Here is a 21659-nt window from a genome sequence, read left to right as displayed (position 1 = left end):
CAAAGAAAAAAGAGAAAGAAAAAACATGGAAGAACAGTTATAAATACTATTCAAAAAAAAAAAAAAAAAACTCAAATACTTTTCAGATTACCACAACAGATAGGCGAACCTGTTCCTCAATAAGAAAAGTTCTTCTTTTTTTGTTGGGGGGGAGGGGGGGGCTGTGCTTGGGATCACACCCTAGGGCTTTGCACATTCTAGGCACATACTCTTCACCACACTGAGTCATATCCAAGCCTCTTCCAAGTACTTCTGCCTAATGAGAATTCATGGGAACTCTACCAATAAATGTTATTTACAATTTATTTACAGATATTGGTTGCAATTTATATAGTCATTAATGTCACCTCCTTACTTTCCCACATGTACTTAAAATGATGCACCACCATCTTGCCTGGTAAATTGAGAACTCTTAAAAGACTTCAACAATCATAGTTTTCACTATTGTCTTCTCTTTTTCATCTGACACAAAATCCTGCAAATATATATCATCCAATAACCTATTACTGAATTATTTACCTCGATATCTTTAATAACTTTGCCACATCTCCAATGTTTTGGCTAAAGATTTAACACCAGACTCCATGAGGCCAAAGAGTTTGGTTGCTGTACATTTACAAGGACATAGAAAAGTAACTTCAAATACTTTTCAGATTACCACAACAGATAGGCAAACCTGTTATTCAATAAGAAAGAAAGGCATGCTAGAATAAAGATTGGGTCTAATTAACAAGATTTTTTACTAAGAAAAAGACAAATAGCAGCAAGCAACAGCATCTGAACTCCATAAAAATATTTAAAAGTGCTGAGTGAGAGGTTTACCTGAAGAGGGTAAGAATGAGATTTATTTTATTTATTTATTTTTAATTTTCTAAAGAAATAAAAAGGAAAACCAGAAATAAGGAAATGATGTAAATATAATCTTGGATACATTAAAAACTTTTGAAAATTCAATCCAAAATGAATTTAATACAAGGCTTAGATGTGACTATCATAATGGAAGTTTGATAACAATAATACAGGAAACACAATGAAAAAATTGAAGGTCACAATTTATTACTGCTAATGTAATATTATTTGGGGCCTTAGGGAATATTTTAAGGCCACTGTGAATCTACTGATTTAATCAGGACAGAATTACTACTGATCCACATATCAGATCACTAGTACTAAAGGTGAGGAGGAAAAATAACTTTAAAGCTTACTTTTGATTTTTAATTTCTAAAATAATATGTAAATATACTTATTATTATTAAAAGGGGGAGTCAAAGTAGTAATTCCACTTCATTCTATTCCTAATGGGATAATACCGTTAATAGTCTGAAAGCAGGTAAACTGGCACATGCCAGCAACTCCCACCCCAGAGTCAACTCCGAGGCAGGAGGGTGGAAGGAGCAAGACCAATTTAAGCAACTTAGCAAGACCCTATTTCAAAATAAAAAAACAAAAAGGGGTAGGGGTGGGGGCTGGGATCGTGGCTCAGTGGTAGAACACTGAGAACCACACAAAAATAAATAAATAAATAAATAAATAAAATGAAGGTATTGTGTCCATCTATGACTAAAAATACTTTTTAAAAAGGGGGAAAACTAGGGATGTAGCTACAGTTAATATAAATGAGAAAAATAGTTTGATTTACTGGGGACACTGATACACACCTGTAATCCTAGTTAACTCAGGCCTGAAATGGAAAAGTCATAAATTCTAGGCCACCTTCGGCAACTTACTAAGGCTTTGTCTCAAAATAAGAAATTAAAAGGACAACAGATGTAGCTCAGTGGTATAGTGTTCCTGGATCTAACACCCTTTACCCCCCGCCCTGTAAAATGATATATATTCTTTCAAATCTTTTTATATTTACAAATAATTATTTCATAAATAAATACAGTGATACAATAATTACTCCATGACAATCATTTATGAACATATCAGAGATCAGTCCAAGTCATACATATACCTACCTACTTCATTCTTCTAACACTTCAATGTGATATAACTGCATTCTTTAACTTTTTTTTTTAGTATTGGGTATTAAACCTGAACCCAGGGGTGCTTAACAACCTTGATTTACATACTCGGCACCTTTTATTTTTTTATTTCGAGACAAGAGTCTCACTAAGATGCTTGGGGACTCACTAAATTGCTGAGGCTAGCTTTCAACTTAGAGATCCTCCTGCCTCAGCCTCATGAGCCACTGGGACTACAGGCATGCACCACTACATGTGACTTAACCATCAATATTTAAAGGTGGACTTATTTGAAATTTTTTTAAATTAGTGATAATTAGTTACACATGACAGTAGAATGCTTTTATGGTTTTGTTTGTTTTGGGGGTTTTAGTGGGTTTTTTTGTTTGTTTTGTTTTGTTTTGATACCAGGGATTGAACTCAGGGGCACTTGATCACTGAGCCACATCCCCAGCCCTATTTCATATTTTATTTTGAGACAGCGTCTCACTAAGTTGCTTAGAGACTCACTTTTGCTGAGACTGGCTTTGAACTCCCAAACCTCCTGCCTCAGCCTCCTGAGCTGCTGGAATTATACTGCCTGCCTAATAGAATGCATTTTGACACATCATACATAAATGTTCATATAAGCTTTCATTCTTCTGGTTGTACATAATGTAGAAACACACCGGCTGTATATACATACCCGCACATAGGGTAATAATGTCGATTCATTCTACTGTCGTTCTACCCCCATATCCCTTCCCCTATAAAGGTTGTCTCTTAAACAAAAAGAATTATATTTCCTACCACTGTTGAGAGCCAAACATAAAATAAAAACAAACATTAGTAACTTTTTACTAATTTTCAGAAATGTCAACAAAAATTCAAACATCTCAGAAACTGAAGAGAGGGAGAGGTTAGAATATCAAAGGTAAACTGACATTCAATAAAGTCACAGAATTCATAAATAACTAGTGACAAATAATGAACTGAATCATTATTGTAAGTGCCTGAAGAAAATAATAGCCATTTGTGTTGGCACACACCTATAACCCACCAAGGTGGGAAGCTGAGACAGGAGCATCACAAGTTTGAGACTAACCTAGACAACAAGCCTGTCTCAAAATAAAATTTTAAAAGAGCTGGGGCTGGGATCAATGGAAAAGTACTTGCCAAGTATATAAGAGGCCCTGGGTTCTATCCCTAGCACTTTAGAAACAAAATAATAATAATAATAATAGGGTGTGAAGGTAAGAATGTAGCTCAGAGATAGCATGTTTGTCTAGGATACTTGAGACCTGGGTTTGATCTCCAGTATCACAAAAAAAAGTGAAAGAAGGAAGAGTCTAATCAATTCATTTTACTCTCTTTCATTATATATTTCTTGAGAATTGGCATAATTTGGCAACCACTACAACCTCATCGTACCTTGTACATATCAGGTTCTTAAGTTTAATTGCTTGATTTTTTTAAAATATTTTTTTAGTTGTAGGTAGACGCAATACCTTTATTTTATTTATTTATTTTTATGTGGTACTGAGGATCAAACCCAGTGCCTCGCACATGCTAGGAGAGCACTTTACCGCTGAGCCACAACCCCAGCCCACTTAATTTTTAATACCAATAAAATTCATGATTTAAAAAAATTGAGAATTCACTTTAGGTTGATTTAGTAACCACAGTAAATTAATGACCTAAGGTAAGAAACATGCTAACCTCTTATATCCACTAGAATCCTGACACTCCACCAAAGGTTCCATAAATATCCACTATGTCCTCTACTACCTTCTTGGTATACTAAATACTAAACTTGGTATTTAAAAAACACTTGGAGGGGCTGGTGATGTGGCTCAAGCGGTAGCACGCTCACCTGGCGTGCGTGTGGCCCGGGTTCGATCCTCAGCACCACACACAAACAAAGATGTTGTGTCCACCGAAAACTAAAAAATAAAAATATTTTTAAATAAATAAATAAAAACACTTGGAGGGCTGGGGCTTTTAGCTCAGTGGTAGAGCGCTCACCTCGTATGTGTGAGGCACTGGGTTCGATCCTCAGCACCACATACAAACAAAGATGTTGAATATTAAAAAAAAAAAAAAAAAAAGAAAGAAAGAAATATAAGCCAGGTGAGGTGGTGTACACCTGTAATCTCAGCAACTAAAGAAGCTACAGCAGGGGGATGGCAAGTTCAAGTTCAGATTGAACGACTTAGACCCTGCTTCAAAATAAAATTTTAAAAGGGCTGTATATAATTTATTAGTAGAGTGTCCCTGGATTAAATTTCCAGTACCAAAACAAAAAGTGTTAACAGTATTTAACAGTTTGCAAATGATACAACAAGTCTTCCAACCCCTAATATTTTAATTTTCTGCAAATACTATTTCACTTTAATAAAATTAGATAAACTTATTTTGTAAGTATGTATAGTGATTGTGGAAGCAGCTGCTGTTAAATATCTAGGTGTTAATTTCTTTTAAATATACCTTTTAAATATACCTTCACCTGTTAATCTGAATGAATCATTTGATATAAAAAAATTAAATTTCCTCCACTATTCACTTTTCCAATTTTCCTGCATATTTTATATGCAACCAGGAAGGGGAAAGGTACAAGGGGGAAAAAAAAGTTAAAAAGAGCAAAAAAATGGGGCTGGGGTTGTGGCTCAGCAGTATAGCATTCACCTAGCACATGTGATGCCCTGAGTTTGATCCTCAGTACCACATAAAAATAAATAAATAAAATGAGGTGTTTTATCCATTTAAAAAAAAGCAAAAAAGCCTGGCGTTGTAATCCCAGCAGCTCAGGAGCCTGAGGCAGGAGGATCGAAAGTTCAAAGCCAGCCTCAGCAAAAAGTGAGGTGCTGAGCAAATCATTGAGACCCTGTCTCTAAATGAAATACACAATAGGGCTGGGAATATGACTCAGTGGTGGAGTGCCCTTGAGTAGAATCCCTAGCACAAAAACAAACAAAAGAGCAAAAGAAAAATTATTTAAGAAAAAATTCAAAAATGGGGCTGGGGTTGTGGCTCCACAGTAGAGCATTGTCTAGCACATGTGAGGCACTGGGTTCAATCCTCAGCACCACATAGAAATAAATAAATAAAATAAAGATTAGAAAAATTCAAAAAAGTGTACAGAAAGAATCATAATACAAAGCAAAAGCTTAACATTTATGGAAAGAAAAAAAGGTGCAGGTGTACACTTCTTGGGCCTAAAAATCTTATTGTATCATATATATCTTGTTCTATTCAGAGTTTATTGAACCTTTCACATAACTCTTGTCATATATCAAACAACCAAACACATCCTGTAATGCCAAGGGTTCCAGTGCAAAAACAGACATACAATAAGACAAACTTGAGACACTCACCGTGCTGTAGACTGCTGAGACAGTAGGAGTGAAGATTCGGTCCTCAAGAGGCTGTGGCACAGGTCCTCTAGGAATTCTAGAAAGGTGAGTTAAGGATAAGAGAACTCAAAAATGAACTGCACTAGCAGTAAGAGAAAAATCACCACCATAAAATTCTGCCAAAAGCCAAGCATTTTTTTACTCAATTAGTGCAGTCATATACTTTTTCCTCCACAGAAACTAGAAAATAAAGTAATTCAACTTTCCTAATGTGATTATTCTAATCTCTTCAAAAGTGGTTCCTATTATATACATTCCATGGAAACTCAAAACAAATACAATTATAAAACTTTTCCAAACTTTAAGTCCATGATAAGACTGCAACACCTATACTTACTATGGAAAAAGACTAGAGAAGGATAACCAGAATATATTCAGGAAGATAACACTAACTCATCAAGTGAAAATTGCTGACAAAGGCCCGGTCTGTTCTTCTTACATCACAGGAATCGAACACACAATTCATTCCTTCTGGTTTTGCTTTTAATTTTAGCGGCAACTTTGCCCACAGCACTCCACCAAGTCCCCATTTTCAAAAACAGTCTCACAGACATTATATAGATTAAAATATTTTAGCACATCAACAGACCTCTGTTTAAAGACAAAGGACTATCATTTTATTCAACTTCAAAACAAAAGACTATCATTTTATTCAACTTTAAAACTCTTCTGCCTGGTATGGTGATATTTTGGAATAGAAAATGCTTGTGAATTCCAGGCCTCTTCAACAATGACAACCAATCTGGTGGTCACAAGGGTGCACACCTGAAATCCCTGTGACTGACTCAGCAATGCTGAGGCAGGAGAATTCCAAGTTCAAGGCCATACACAGCAACTTAATGAGACCCTATCTCAAAATAAAATTTACAAAGATAGTAGGAATGTAGTTCAGTGGGTTGAGTGCCTCCAGGTTCAATCTCTAGCATCACAAGAAAAAAAAAATTGACAAACAAAAGATCAATAACAATTACCCCTGGGTGATGGGCTAATATATTTGTTTTTCTAAACTGGATACAAATTATTTGTGTGATTTAAATTTTCTTTTTTTTTTTTTTTTTACAGAATGACAATAAATCCAATGGTGCCAACAAAACTGAGGCTAATTCTAAATGATTTTTAATTTCAAAAATAAGACTCTTGGGCTGGGGATGTGGCTCAAGCGGTAGCGCGCTCGCCTGGCATGCGTGCGGCCCGGGTTCGATCCTCAGCACCACATACCAACAAAGATGTTGTGTCCACCGAAAACTAAAAAATGAACATTAAAAATTCTCTCTCTCTCTCTCTCTCTCTCTCTCCAAAAAAAAAAAAAAAAAAAAAAAAAAAAGGCATTGTGTTGTGTCCATCTACACCTAAAAAAATATTTAGAAAAAAATAAGACTCTTAATGTCATAAATCCAAAATAAGATTCTTTTCCTTCAAATAAAATGCAGCCGGGGGTGGTGGTACTGAGACAGGATGATCAAGAGTTCAAAGCCAGCCTCAGCAAAATCGAGGTGCTAAGGCCCTCAGTGATACTCTGTCTCTAAATAAAATACAAAATAGGGTTGGGGATGTGACTCAGTAGTTAAGTACCCCTGAGTTCAATTTCTGGAAACTCCACCCTCCCAACAAAAATAAGGTTTGGAAGAAAAAGTAAAAGCTGCAAATAGTAATTTCTTCCCTTTTTTTTTTTTTTTAATCTTAAGGAATGACCACAAGTTGCCAAAATCTGACAGAATTATTAGAAGTAAAATTCTTTATATCCAAATAGCCAAACCAGTTTACTGAGGTTAAAAAGGGGAAGTAAACCAAAAAACCTACCCTTTAATTGTCAGAGACAATACCAGTCTCTAGACAGCATTTTAGACTACCAGCCTCAGACAATAATTTAACACCTGTCACCATCCCCCACAAAGAACTAGTTTAAAATGTTGCATTGAAAAGTGAGGAAGCTAAAACATTTCTCATAGGAACAGCCTCCTCCAAACAATGCCCCCAAACACACACACACACAAACACAAAATGTTCAAAGCACAAACCTAATAGGTTTTAGGACAAGTGTCCTTAATATAAGCTTGTTAGTTAGTTCTTCAGAATGAAGATTACCCCTCAGTTGAAATTAAACTTTCTTTGCATTAGACTTCTGCATTGTGGTCACATGACTGGTGGAAAATACAGTCATTCTTCTTCTACAGAAACAAACACTACTACATTATTGCTTTTTTTCCCAGTGAGGACTAATCCTCACAATGGAGAATAACTTCTCAAGTAAGTTATCTTCTATGCCAAAGAGGCTGAGCTACTCCCCTTAACTGTACAAAGAAAAGGTTAGAACTCCTGGTGTCTATTAGTTGCTGTGTAAACTAAAATGATTACTATAATTACAAGCTTCCTGAGACAGTCTTTTATTTGGCCAACAATACAGTAACAAATAATCTTCCCCCTTGACTTCATTTATTTTGCTCCCTGTAAAATGACAAGAGAATATGGTGGAGTGATAAATTAGCTGTCTTAAAAGATCTTTTGTACAAAAAACTAATTAAAATAAAAACAATTAAAAGAGAAATGAAGAGAACAGTTTCAAGACTGATGTGACTAACCAATTACACTGTCTGCACTGAACCTCTTAATATTATGCCCTTAAGTAACCTGCCAAATTCAAAAGGCTAAATTACATATCCAGACCATGTCTCCTCATAGTCCGTAAGTAAGCTCTTCCTATTATATCAACCAGTGCTAGGGCACAAAATTTAATAGCTAGATAGAAAAATATCACAAACTTTTCAAAATATGTTTGGCCCATCTAAAGATAAACTAAAGCCCAGTGCTGGCACACACCTGTAATCCTGGATGCTAAGACAGGAGGATGGCAAATTCCAAGCCAGCCTCAGCAACACCGAGGCCCTAAACAACTCAGTGAAAACCTATATCTAAATAAAATACAAAAATAGGGCTGGGGATGCGGCACAATGATTAAGCGCCCCTTGGTTCAATCCCTGGTATCAAAAAAAAAAAAAAAAAAGATGAACTAAATTATTAGTCCACTCCATAAAAGTGTCAAAGAAGCATCACTAAAAACTTTTGAAAAGTTCTGAATTCTTAGCTCAAGCTCAATTATCTGTCCAATGGAAAATAGTCATTACTACAATCTATGCAGATAATGAGTTTAGCTAGAAAAACTTATTTTATGGGAGCAATTTTTTCCTTTAATTATAGTGTTGATGGTTGTACAACTTCATAAACATGCTAAAAAACAATGAACTCTTAAAAGTATGAATTACATGGAATGTAAACTTTATCTCTTCAGAAAAACCCAACCTGGGTTGGGGTTGTGGCTCAGCGGTAGAGCGCTCATCTAGCACATGCGAGGCCCTGGGTTCGATCCTCAGCACCACATAAAAATAAAATAAATAAAAGGCATTGTTTAAAAAAAAAAAAAACCCATTAACTTATAACAAGGATGTTTAGCCCACTACCTCACTTAAAAGGCCTGCATAAATCAGTATGAGCTCAGCCCTACTAAACTTTTTCTCCTGAAAGAAATAACACAAGATGCAGGCATGGTGGTGTAGGCCTGTAATCCCACTTCAGCACTCAGCAACTTAGTAAGACCTTGAAATAAGAAAAGGCTGGAGAGGTAGCTCAGTGGTAAAGCATTCCTGAGTTCAATCCCCAGTACAGTTAAAAAAAAAGGGGGGGGGAGGGGGAGAAGGGAGAGGAGGACAGAGGAAGGAGGAAAGGGAAAGAAACCACACACAGCAAATTCTACAGCAGACTTCCTCCTAATTCCCACTGCCACTGAGCTTATTATCAATTCTAATCAAGCTCTGAATCTCCAGCATAAATCATTAGCTGCTTACTTCCCTTTGAACTTAAGATAATAAGCAAACAGCTTTTCATATTACCACTTACAATTCCAATTTGACCAAAGAACAGTGTAACATGCTTGCACAATGCTCCAAAACATGTTGACCTTAACTTTTTAAAAGCTATGACTAAAATACAGTAGTGGGCTGGGGATGCGGCTCAGTGGTAAAGTGCTTGTCTGGCATGCATAAAGCCCTGGGTTTGCTCCCCAGTACCAACAAAATAAAATGCAGTAGCATACCTATTCAAATTGTTGACTTACATACTTAGAAAATGCAATCAAAACCATTAGCAAGACTGCACAGATGGTATGAAGTGACTGAATAAAGACTAACTCCAGGGGCTGGGGATGTGGCTCAAGCGGTAGCACGCTTGCCTGGCATGCGTGCGGCCCGGGTTCGATCCTCAGCACCACATACAAACAAAGATGTTGTGTCCGCCGAGAACTAAAAAATAAATAATAAAAAAAATTTAAAAAAAAAAAAAAAAGACTAACTCCAATAAAAAAGGCAAATTTCAAAAATAAGTAAAATGAAATGATTAAAGTACTCACTACATACACTCTAAATTAAATGCCAACCAAGCAAATAAAAAACTTAGATAATATCGGTTTAATCAAAGAAATCCAACAATCCATGAGATTACACAATGATATGTTTTTTATTTATACCATGAAAGAAGGAGGAGGTTAATAGCTTTGTAACCACAGATGTTTACTGAAACCTCATGAATGTAAACACTCTACAAGATGAACCTTCTTGATCCATGGCAATCACAACTGGCACTGGGGAGATTTTCTGGGGAGTGACAGTGACCAAGTTATATTGTCATATTGTGTGCATGTATGAACATGTAACAACAAACACCAACATTGTGTACAACTATAAAGCACCAATTTTTAAAAATGTGGAAAAAGGAAAAGAGGCAGATTTTCACAAATTAGAAACAAGAGTGAAAGTCAACATAATCTTACTTTCATTTGCTCAAACGCTAATGTTCCATTTACAGCAACCAGATGAATGTTTCTAAATCTTGCCCAACTACCCTAAAACAAAAGCTACTATCCCGATGGTCATAGTTATCATTTCCACATGGAAAGAGAGCAAGAATACAAATACCATCACACAAATACTGCTCCACAAACAGGAAACAATGTCAACAGATGAAAACAAATAATGCAAAGGGCTTTTTCTATACTATTTCTTTTTTTTTTTTCACATCAGTAACCTGCTTTATTAACACATAAACTGCACCACTGACTTGAACTTTGTAGCCAATTAACAACCCCAAAAATATCAACTGCTCAGGTACCCCCCCAAGAGACTCTTCCCCCTGCTGCAGAGAATAGTAGGGTGAGAGCAGAGGACTACTCCTCAAAGAAGACCATAGGGAACCCCTCTGCATCCTCTCCATGCTGTGGCTCCCCTTGCTCCTTGGACTCTCTTCCAATATCTTCCATGAGTTGCTCCAGGTCCAGGTCACTGGAAGCTTCATTTTCAGTGGGGATACTTTCAGCCTCCTTAGTCGGTGGTTCCTGGGGTCTAGGCTCTTCTTTTTCCTTCAAGGGACAGGCCGTGTGATGAGCTGGTAGGGTCAGGCCCTTTGGCATCATTCTAACTTCTTTTTCCTGAGACAAGTTGGTTGCTGAGGCCTTAGTTTGGGGAACTTGAAATTTTTTTTTAAGGCCTGGCTGGTCCAGATCTTAATTCCTTGTCCTTCTTTCCTTCCCGTTATGGGTACAGGAGGCACTATGGATTCACTGCCCAGAGGTCTTTTCACTATCTTCTTTTTCAGGGTCCTGTCTTGTCCATCTGCCATGCGTCTTGCCTTGAGCTTTTTTGAATGTGTTTTGGTCCAGGCAAAGTTGGGTCTCTCTTCTCTTCTTTCTCCTCCTCTATCTCTGATTCCTCCTCTTCTTTTTCCAAGTAGGACACTGAGCTGTTAGCCACAGAAAGAATTAGGTCTTTTCCATCCCCATTGCTGTCAGATCCACTGTAACAGCTCCAGAAACCAAATAAGTTGACCTGCTCCCCAATGTTGATCTGTTCTGCCTTCTGAGCCATCGTGATGGCTGCCACCAGTTTCTGGCTGTAGTCCTTATTCCTGTACTTTTTCACTCCTGCTAGCTCCAGGGACAGCTCCTGGAAATTCTTTAGCATGCAGACTGGGATTCAAGCACGAGGAACTACTTCTCCCAAAAATGTCACGTGGTATTTAGAAGGCAGAGAATCTAGATGAGAAGCGAAGAGAAAATATTCCCCCAGATCAGGATCAGATTTGACCATGCCTGGCCACCAGGGGTAACCATTCTGTTTGGCCCAGATGATGGATCCTGGGACATAGGAGGCATAGGCCACATCACTCTCACACCCTGTCCAGATCTCCTCAGAAATATCACAGCAATTATAATCCAAGTCTGTATTCTGGTCACAATACCAATTATCTGGGAGAATTGAAGGGTCAATATTCCCACGCAGCCGCTTCCATTTCTCACAGTTTGGAGAGGAACACTGGACCCAAACTAAACATTGACCAAAACCACTTTCTTCCCCTTTTTGATGACCTCTGATCTGAGAATCACTCTGAATCATTTTCTCTGGTTGGTCTTTCTCTCTGCACTCATGCCCACCTTGAACTTTCTCCATTTTATCATCATGAGCTTCCCTCTTTCTTTTGCTTAAGGAAAGTCTATTAAATTTCTTCTCAGAGGGTACAGGAACCAGCTGGGCCGATTTAGATGTTCTTATCTCTGGGACATCTTCTACAGAGGCTGAAGTCTCTGGAGTATGAGGTACCACTTTCCTCTCTCCAACAGCATTATCATTATCAGTAGCAGAAGCAATGCCTGGTTCTTTGCCTGACTGGGAATCGGTCTGAACACAGGAAGTCTCTGCAAAATTAAGACTAGATCCCATCTCCAAGCACTCCTGAAGGGACTTCTGAAGCACAATCTGGACAATCTCTTCAAATTCTGCATTGGTAAGACTTGATTTTCCCTTTTCCTTCTTCCATGCTAGCTTGTCTTGAGCCTTTCCTTTTTTCTCCTGACCAACTCCTGGACCATCCTCTGTAGCTGCTTCTCCTCCTTTTCTAACCTGGCTTTTGGTGGGCTTGCCTTGGCTTCTGCCACTAGAAAACTGATTCCCAGGGTCTCTTCTCTGTGTGAGTTGGGACCACGAGGTATCATGCTATGCAATTTTTGTGTAGGTGGGGCAAAGGTTTTCTTTGATCCCTTTCCACATTCTTCTTTCTTCTGCAATGTTGTCATCATTCAGCTGAGAAACAGCTTTCTTTGCCTCTTCTGGGGAAGACCTGAAAGCGATGAGCACAGCATGCCACAGCCATGACTCTTGTACGATTTCTTACTCAGGGTTAGGCCAATATGGTAATATCGGGCAACTTAGCCTTCTCTACTTTCTCCTGGTTTCCACATGGTTTTGAACAAGGAAGTGAACTTGTATAATACATGAGAATAATGGAAGAATTGTTAGACTATACCCTATTTTTCACAAAGATACCAAAATAATTTGTCAAAAGAGGCACTTTTTAAAATACAGTTTTGGAAATCACGAGAGACCCTTTAATATTAGCACTGACCCAATGGGATAGCTCTTTGAAAATTTGAAGATTTCCAATTTAAACAAACCAGAATATTCTGAAGAAATTTTAAATATTCCAAGAAATTTTAACTGACCTTTAAAAAGGAAATGTACTAGTCAAAACTGAGAAAGAATCTACATATATTTTTAAAGTCTATAAGAATTCTGTGGTTAAGCGAGGAGGCTAAGGCTAAGGGGTGGGTAAAATCACAAGTTCCAAGTCCAGTCTGAGCAAGTTAGCAAGGCCTGTCTCAAAATACAAAAAATACAGAGGGCTGGGAATGCAGCTCAGTGGTAAAGTATTTGTCTATCTTGCAAAAGACCCTGGATTCAATCCTCAACCTGACCAAAAAAAAGTTTACAGAAAAATCATCCAGATGAATTCAAGATGTTTAAAAAATATTTTAAAAGGTCCTAAATTACACTCTTTGGAATTTTCACATCTACTGAAGCTTGATTTAAAACTGACTAGTTATGGAAAGACAATTTAAAAATTACCTTTTCCAATCAGACATTGGGACACATGCCAAAGATCCAGCTACTCTAGAGGCTGAGGCAAGAGGATAAACATTCAAGGTCAGCTCAGTAATAAGTCTGGGCAACTCAGTAATAAGTCTGTCTCAAAAATACAAAGTGCTGGGGGATGTAACTCAGTGGTAGAGCACCCTAGGTTCAATCATAAATATCACAAAAAAAGTGGGGGGGAGGAGGGGGCAGGGTGAAGAATGGCAGGGTGGGGTGGTGCATGCCTGTAATTCTCAAGAGGCTCAGGAGACTGAGACAGGAGGATCGTGAAATCAAAACCAGTCTCAGACCCTAAGCAACTCAGTGAGAAACCTGTCTCTAAATAAAATACAAAAAAGGGCAGGGGTCATGATTCGGTGGTTAAGTTCCCCTGGGTTCAATCCCTGGTACCAAAAAAAAAAAAAAAAAAAAACTGCTGTTGAATACCTAACTCACTAAACGAATAAAAATTAACTTTAAACAGATTAAAGACCTAAATGCAGAGGCTAAAACAATAAATTCTTTGAAGTAAACACAGATCTGCATTACCTGGGATTTGACATTAGGTATGATACCAAAAGTAGTAACAACCATAAATAAATAAATTAGAGAAATTGTTAATTTCAAAGGCTTGAATAGAAAATAAAGTCTATCACTTAAATATTTTCTAAGTTGAAGCAGAAACTGAAGCTTCCATTAAAGCCTATAAAGAGTGAGAGAGAGAGAGAAACTGTATTTCGCCAAAATTAAAAAACTTTTTATTTCATAAGACATCACCAGCGCTGGGAATGTGGCTCAAGTGGTAGCGCGTTTGCCTAGCATGCGTGAGGCACTGGGTTCAATTATCAGCACCACATAAAAATAAAAAAGATATTGTGTCCTCCTAAAACTAAAAACTAAAAAATAAAAAATAAAAAAAAGATATTACCAAGGCAGCTCAGTAGTTAAGCACCCCTGGGTTCAATCCCTGGTACAAAAAAAAAAAAAAAAAAAAAAGCCAACAATGAGCAGAGAAGAATTTAAAGGTTTCCAACACAGAGAAATGACAAATGTTTATGAAGATGCTAATTATCTTGATTTACTCATTATACCTGTACACATATTAAATTTTAAAAATATACCCAATAAATATGTACAATTACAAAATGAAGAATCACAATTAATTCAATAGCTATAAAAATTACTCTGGAAAAAAATTACTGTGAATTCTTTTGGGGGTTTGGGGGGCAAATTTGGTAAATTGCTAAAGCTGGCTTTGAACTTGTGATCCTCCTGCTTCAGCCTCCCAAATCACTGGGATTCCTTCTGTGCTTATTTAATTTCATCATGCTGATTTTAATCCATTTCATTTTGAATCTAATCCTATGCTTAATTTTCCAATTTAAGATTCCCAGTAGTCTCTCCCATTTGAAATCCATGAAATAAACCCCATTTTGAGTACAGATAACTTGGTCAGTTGCAAATTTCACCTAATTTGATTTATTATATTGACCCAAAAGATATCATTAATACTGGTTGAAATTAGATAACTTGTAGTTTATATACAAAAGGTGCTAGAGTAAGGTATACCCCTGCACATAACTGGTCAGAAAAAAAATAAATTCAATACACTTGAGAGATTAGCCATCTGCTAAAGTTACAATTTGTAAGCAAAATATATATATATATATAAATAAAGCCATAAATTGCAAGTGAAAAAAACAGAATCTTGAGAAAATTGAGACAACAGAAAATGAAGCCCAATTAAACTAATAATTATAAGGCCTAAAAAGCAACGCAAGAATGTCACTAGTTGTACATGGTTATAAGCTGCCCAAAAACAACAAAAGGAAAATGATTTTAAGAATGAAGGCTTTTGACCAACTAATATTGAATAAGCCCCAAATAATACAGTCTCTTTCTCTCACAACTGAAAACTCCAGACATATAAAACAATATGCACGGGGACTCTGAAAAGTATACCAGAAATGGATACTGTGGAACAAAGTTATATTGGCCAATGTCCAACAAGGGGCATGACTGTTGTATCTTTTTTTTTTTTTGGTGGAGTGGGGGGGTGTTGATCTGGTTTTGTCCTCCTTTTTTCTATAGGCTTTGCCTTGCCTTGAATGTAGCCCCCAGTCAAGAAATTTTGTATGAGAAAAGCAACTGAAATGACTACAATTTGCCAGGCATAGTAGTACACATATATAATCCCAGCAATTCCAGAGGCTGAGGCAGGAGGATCACAGGTTCAAAGCCGGCCTCAACAATATTATGAAGGCCCTAAGCAACTTGGTGAGACACTGTCTCAAATAAAAATATAAAAAATGATGGTATGGGGCTGGGATTGTGGCTCAGTGGTAGAGTGCTCACCTAGAATGTGTGAGGCACTAGGTTCAATCCTCAGCACCACATAAAAATGAAATAAAGATATTGTATGTCCACGTACAACTAAATAATAAATATTTTTTTTTAAAAAATAACAAGATGTGTCTAAGTGGTTAAGGTCCCCTGGGTTCAATCCGTAATAACAAAGACAAAAAGCAAACAATCCACATTAAAAAGAAAGCAAACGAGGATTCAGCAAAGCAAAGCACTCTGCACAGCAGTGGCCAATTCGGGAGGAACACCGCTAGACTGGTGGGGGATCCAAGGAACACATCACTATGTGGCCTTACACTATGTGGCCTTTACACTGCTGCTGATACATGGAGACAGGGTAACTGATCTGTCAGCCCTCCAGAAAGCAAGAGAACCAATTTTAAGACTACATGAGCAGTTATACCCTATCCAACAAATTGGTAAAAATCTCTTCAGCATTTAAAAAAACAAAAAACACTATATTAAGGAATGTAGCAGTGCCTGGTAATATAATAACCCTCAATAAACGTTAGCTTCCAGTAGGATATGAAGGCAAACACCTGTAATTCCACTGACATGGAGGCTGAATCAGATGCATCACAAGGTTCAAGCCAGTAAATAAGTAAATAGAAAAAATGACTTAGCAAGGCCCTGTCTCAATAAATAAATAAATAAATAAATAAATAAACAGGGCTATGGACGTAGTTTAGTGATAGAGCATCCCTGGGTTCATTAAAAAAAAAAAAAGTTAGCTATCATGACTCCTAAGCCACTGAAATTATCTTAAAAATTTTACTTTTTAAAATGGCCTAGAATTTAAATTCACAGGTTTTGTTGGATAAGATATAAGTTCCAGGCCTCCAGAGCAGAGCACTTCAAAACACAGTCACACAGTTAATAGGTTTCTCAAATGTATAGTTTTGGTACAAAAACAAGTGATATCATAAGCACTGTCATGGCTATTCATACAAGTTACAATAATATTTTTTAAAGGAAGAGGAGCTAATTTCTATTTAACTAAGAAATTAGTTAACAATAGTTATGCTCAATTTTAATCAGATATATACAGCTGTAGAAAGTTACTTGTGTCTCAGATTTAGGGCATCAATGTTCACTGTCACTCCTGAAGTAGGCAGGTGAGTAAAGAAGAGGTTAACATAATCCTTAAAGCTGGATAAAAAGGTCAATGATTGAGGGGGGTGGGAGGGAGCACCACCACAGCCAAACACCAAGTACCAAAAGCATGACATTCCTATCTTTAAAAAAAAAAAAGAATCACAAAATATGAAAACAATTCTACTCCTAACTATAAGTATAAAGACAAAGGCTCAGATATTCCTATTATTTAATCACATTGAACATCTTGTAAAGAGATGCACTCCTAAAGTAAATATAAGCATATTAAAAAAACCTCTTGCTAGACAAGGTGGCACACACCTGTAATCCCAGCAGATCAACAGGGTGAGGCAGGAGATCAGGAGTTCAAAGCCAGCCTCAGCAACTTAACTAGGCCCTAAGCAACACAGTGAGACCCTAACACAAACATAAAAATTTTTTTTTAATTATTTTATTGTTGGTTGTTCAAAACATTACATAGTTCTTAATATACCATATTTCACAGATTGATTCAAGTGGGTTATGAACTCCCATTTTTACCCCGTATACAGATTGCTGTGTCACATCAGTTACATTTCCATTGATTTACAAATTCCCTTTCTAGTGACTGATGTATTCTGCCGTCTATCCCATTCTCAACTCAAACATAAAAATTTAAAAAAAAAATAAAAATGCAGATACCAAGAAAACTTCTCTTAACATATGTAAACACAAATAACTACTTCTACCATTGTCTATTTCTTTTTTTTTTTTTAAAGAGAGAGTGAGAAAGAATTTTTTAATATTTATTTTTTAGTTCTCGGCGGACACAACATCTTTGTACGTGGTGCTGAGGATTGAACCCAGGCCGCACGCATGCCAGGCGAGCGCGCTACACTTGAGCCACATCCCCAGCCCCTACCATTGTCTATTTCACTGGCCACTATTAGAGTGGAGTGGGAGAGAAAGGCAGATATAGGGGCTCTCGGTTTTCTTATTCCATTACAATCTTCCAGTATAGGAAACAGTAAAGTTTAGTAAAGTGAATACTTAACTGTATTAATAATTTCTAAAAACAAAGGCTTAAATAAACTACAACATATTAACATGTTAAAAAAATTTATCTTCTTTTATTAAACTACAAGATTTTTTATTGTCTTTTTTATTTGTTTCTTCCCTGGTCATGGGAGAGTTTATTTTTCCATTCTCTTATCTTATGATGTTTTGTTTTTTTTCCACAACAGATTTAAAGTGACTTAGAAAGGACATATATAATAGAGTACTACAATGAAAGTAAATAATGGAAAAATAGCAGGCTACAAATTCTCACAATACAAATAATGAACATCAATTAGAATCTGAGCTTCCTGGTGTACATAGTTTCCAGTACTTGATGTAAGGAGAAGTGCGCTTGTGTACCAGTTCCCATAATTCTGTACGTTAAAGATTAATACAACATTGAAACAAAAATTGTGTGGCCGATTTCAACACAAATTATAATAAATATTAAAGTAGAAATTTTAAAATGTAAAGTTACCAAAAAAAATAATAACCCATCTTATTTTCATTTCTTAAAATGAATATTTGCTAATGAAGCAAATCAAATTCATATTCAAATCTCCTCGATTCTCCAGAGGGAGTCCTCACATCAAGATTTAGATGAATTCAGTAGACTGTCTTTTTTCTTATAGTACTGGGCATTGGACCCGGAGCTTTTTGTTTTGTCTGTGGTTTGTATTTTGTTTTGGGCACCGGGGATTGAACCCAGAGAGACTTTACCACTGAGCCACATTCCCAGCCCTTTTTTATATTTTACTTAGAAACAGGGTGTCACTGAATTGCTCTGTTGCTAAGGCGGCTTTGACTCCCAAACCTGCCTCAGACTCCTGAGCCACTGGGATTATAGGTGCGGGCCACCATGCCAGGTGAACCCAGAGCTTTGCACAGGTTAGGCCAGCACTGAGCTACATCCTAGCCCATTTTAAAATTTGTCTTATTTAGAGAATCTCAGTAAGTTGCCCAGATTGTCTTCAAACTTGTGATCCTCCTGTTTCAGAATTCTGAGTAGCTAGAATTAGGTGTGTCACTTGTATTCAGCAATTTAAGAGAACTTTTTCAAAATATTATTATTCACTGCTATGTATGGTGCACATTTCTTTTTTTTCGGTACCAGGGATTGAACTCAGGGGCACTCTCGACCAGTGAGCACATCCCCAGACCCATTTTGTATTTTATTTAGAGACAGGGTTTCACTGAGTTGCTTAGTGCCTCGCCATTGCTGAAGCAATGACTTTGAATCTCGATCCTCCTGTCTCAGCCTCCAGAGTCGCTGGGATTACAGGCAGGCGCCACTGCACCCAGCTGGTACACATGTTTTTTCTTCCTTACTATTAGCAAACAATATATACCTAAACACTGGAATTTTTCTCTCAAATTCCACATAATATGCCAATAGAAGTTAATTTTTGAATCAATCTTGGGGTGTTATCTTTCAGGAAAAAGGGTTCAGGACAAGAAGTTTCAGGCTCCTACTAAATCAGGCAATGAAAATTTAATAACATAAGCAATAAACTCCTTAATGTCACTGAATATAAACATAAAACGTATTTTAGGACAAAAAGAACTATCTGATTTACTTGTAGACTATGTTGTACATTTCTAACTACTGTCAAACAAGGACCTTCTACTAGGAAGAATATGGACTTCAGAGTCAGGAAAGACAAAAACCTGAATACCACATTCATCATTTACTAGCTAGATTATCTTGGGAAATTAACTAACCTCCTCAAACCTGTTTCCTCACCACAATTTTATAAGAATGCAGAATCACTAAATAAAATAAGGCTTGTGATGATGCTAATTATATAAAGCACTTTACTATAAAAAGATCATGATTTTTCCTTTCTCTAGACTATCCAGAGAGCAAGGCCTTCAAGGATGCACCTCCTAGGTTCCAGCTAAGTAATTCCCTAAAAGCACCAAGAGCTCTCCTAATTTAGATCTTAGAAAAGCTAGAATGAAAGGTGTGGTGAGGAAAAGTACACCTTTGAAAGCATCTGACACATACCACAGCATACAAACACAAAAGCCAAAAAAATGCTGTCTGTTCCATACTGACAATTAAAATTATCAAAGACACAGTCTGATCTTTGACACATGGGATAGTGAATCTGAAACAGATACTTATTCATTTCTTGAAAGCATTTCCTTCTGCTATCAAATGTGTCAAATCTGATTTAACAGCTCTTCCCAAGGTGAGCAGCTTAGTAGATGCAGAATAGCAACAGAGCTCAACCCCAAAGAAGTTTATACCGAGAGACATCAGTTAGACAGAACTGCTTCTCTTATTTATATCTGCATAACCAGTATCATTAGTCAAACTAATTCACCTAACCGTCTCATACCAAAAGATCTATATTATTGAAGATACTTTTCCCACCAGGCTAGCTTTCAAGGAGAATTATGGGAAAGTCAAATTCCTTTTGTTACCAAAATTTTCTCCAAAAGTCCCTACCCCATTAAAATTTTGTTAAACCTAATTTTTCATCTTTAAATCAATGATGTGATAAATAGAAATAACAATATAAGATACTAACCATGACCACTCAGAAAATGTAATCCTCTTCCTTCTTTCTGTAGTCATCATTCTTAATGAGATCAAAGTAGAACCCAAACATTTTAGATTACTCCATCTACTTGCAAACGCACAGCCCACAACAGTTGAAAAACATTCTGCAAGTACATCTCACAGCAGGTCCTCTACTGACACAATGAACAAATATGATAACACAAGTCAATTTTCAATCACAAGCAAAAAATTAAGCTATTTTTAACTTTTGATTAAAATAGCATCAACAAGGAGAATATAAACTTTACATCATTTATAATTTACTTCCAATCTTCAATTAAAATGTCCTTACTGAGGGGGAAAAAAAATCCCACAAATGGAACTTCAAACATGATTTCTTAGGATGCAGGTTCATATGAAGTCAATGGTATTTTATTTGGCTATTCTGAGATATGGAAAAACTGTGTTTTCCTTTCTCTTTGTAGACACACCCAATTCCCAGAAAGATGTTTTCTTTCTTACAACAGTCAGATGCATTTCTTTCAAACAACAAACTCTGAAAGGAATTATAAAACAGCCCTGAATAGAAAGTGTTTCAGCATTATCAATTTCTTATGTAGAATGAACATAGTCAAGATGACTTTCTTCTATAAATTCAAGCACAATATAATCATATTCAGTGTCATGTTCCAATTTAATAGTCTAAAAATGCTAAAACACTCAAATGTCACTTTTAAAGATGGCATTCTAAATGTAAATTCAAGGTTATCTACATTCTAACTCCCAGCACTTAACTGATTTAACTCTTCTTCCTCCACATAAATGTAATACTACAGTTTAGCAAAAAAAGATCAGTTGACATTATTAAAAAAAAACTTAAGTCATTGACAACAATGACTATCTCTGATATCTCTAATATATTTTGTTATGAAATATTCAAGCACAAATAAGCATATAAAACTTCTAAGGCACAGTGACACACCTATAATCCTAGCTGCTCATGAGGCTGAGGTAGAGGATCACAAGTTCAAGGCCAGCCTCAAAAATTTACCAAGGCCCTCAAGTAACTTAATGAGACCCTATTTCAAAATAAAATATGAAAGGGCTGTGGTAAATAAAGCGCCCCTGAGTTCAAATCCCCAGTATCGATCCCAAAAAAGATTCTAAATGTTTCCTAATGCTTCAAATCAAACAATACCATTAGGTTATGAGCATATAACCATGAAAGCTGCTTTGATTCTGCCATCTCTCTCTCAGTATCCTGGGCTGTCAACATGAAGATTCTAGTAAAACTCAGACAAAGGGAGAGCTGGCCTCCCACCAAGCTTTATAACTGTACCAAGTA

At 36.6% G+C, this 21659-nt stretch overlaps 1 protein-coding gene and 1 pseudogene across 21 annotated transcripts in view; both read right to left on the bottom strand.

The window, feature by feature from the left end:
- EIF4G3 (eukaryotic translation initiation factor 4 gamma 3) overlaps positions 1–21659 on the bottom strand; it is a 287482-nt gene that overhangs the window by 205565 nt on the left and 60258 nt on the right. For all 20 annotated transcript variants that reach the window (XM_081306230.1, XM_081306245.1, XM_081306247.1 and 17 more), the window contains exon 2: positions 5321–5396. In XM_081306230.1, coding sequence (XP_081162356.1) covers positions 5321–5396 — 76 coding nt within the window. The remainder of the gene's footprint in view (positions 1–5320; positions 5397–21659) is intronic.
- LOC308655872 (zinc finger CW-type PWWP domain protein 1-like) lies at positions 10572–12553 on the bottom strand (annotated as a pseudogene). The gene has a single exon. The product of its transcript is annotated as a zinc finger CW-type PWWP domain protein 1-like (transcript).

This window comes from Spermophilus citellus, assembly GCF_964194105.1.
Source record: "Spermophilus citellus genome assembly, chromosome: 9".
Lineage (NCBI taxonomy): Eukaryota > Metazoa > Chordata > Mammalia > Rodentia > Sciuridae > Spermophilus > Spermophilus citellus.
The sequence above is the reverse complement of the archived record's forward strand: the minus strand, read 5'-3'. Positions and strand labels throughout refer to the sequence as shown.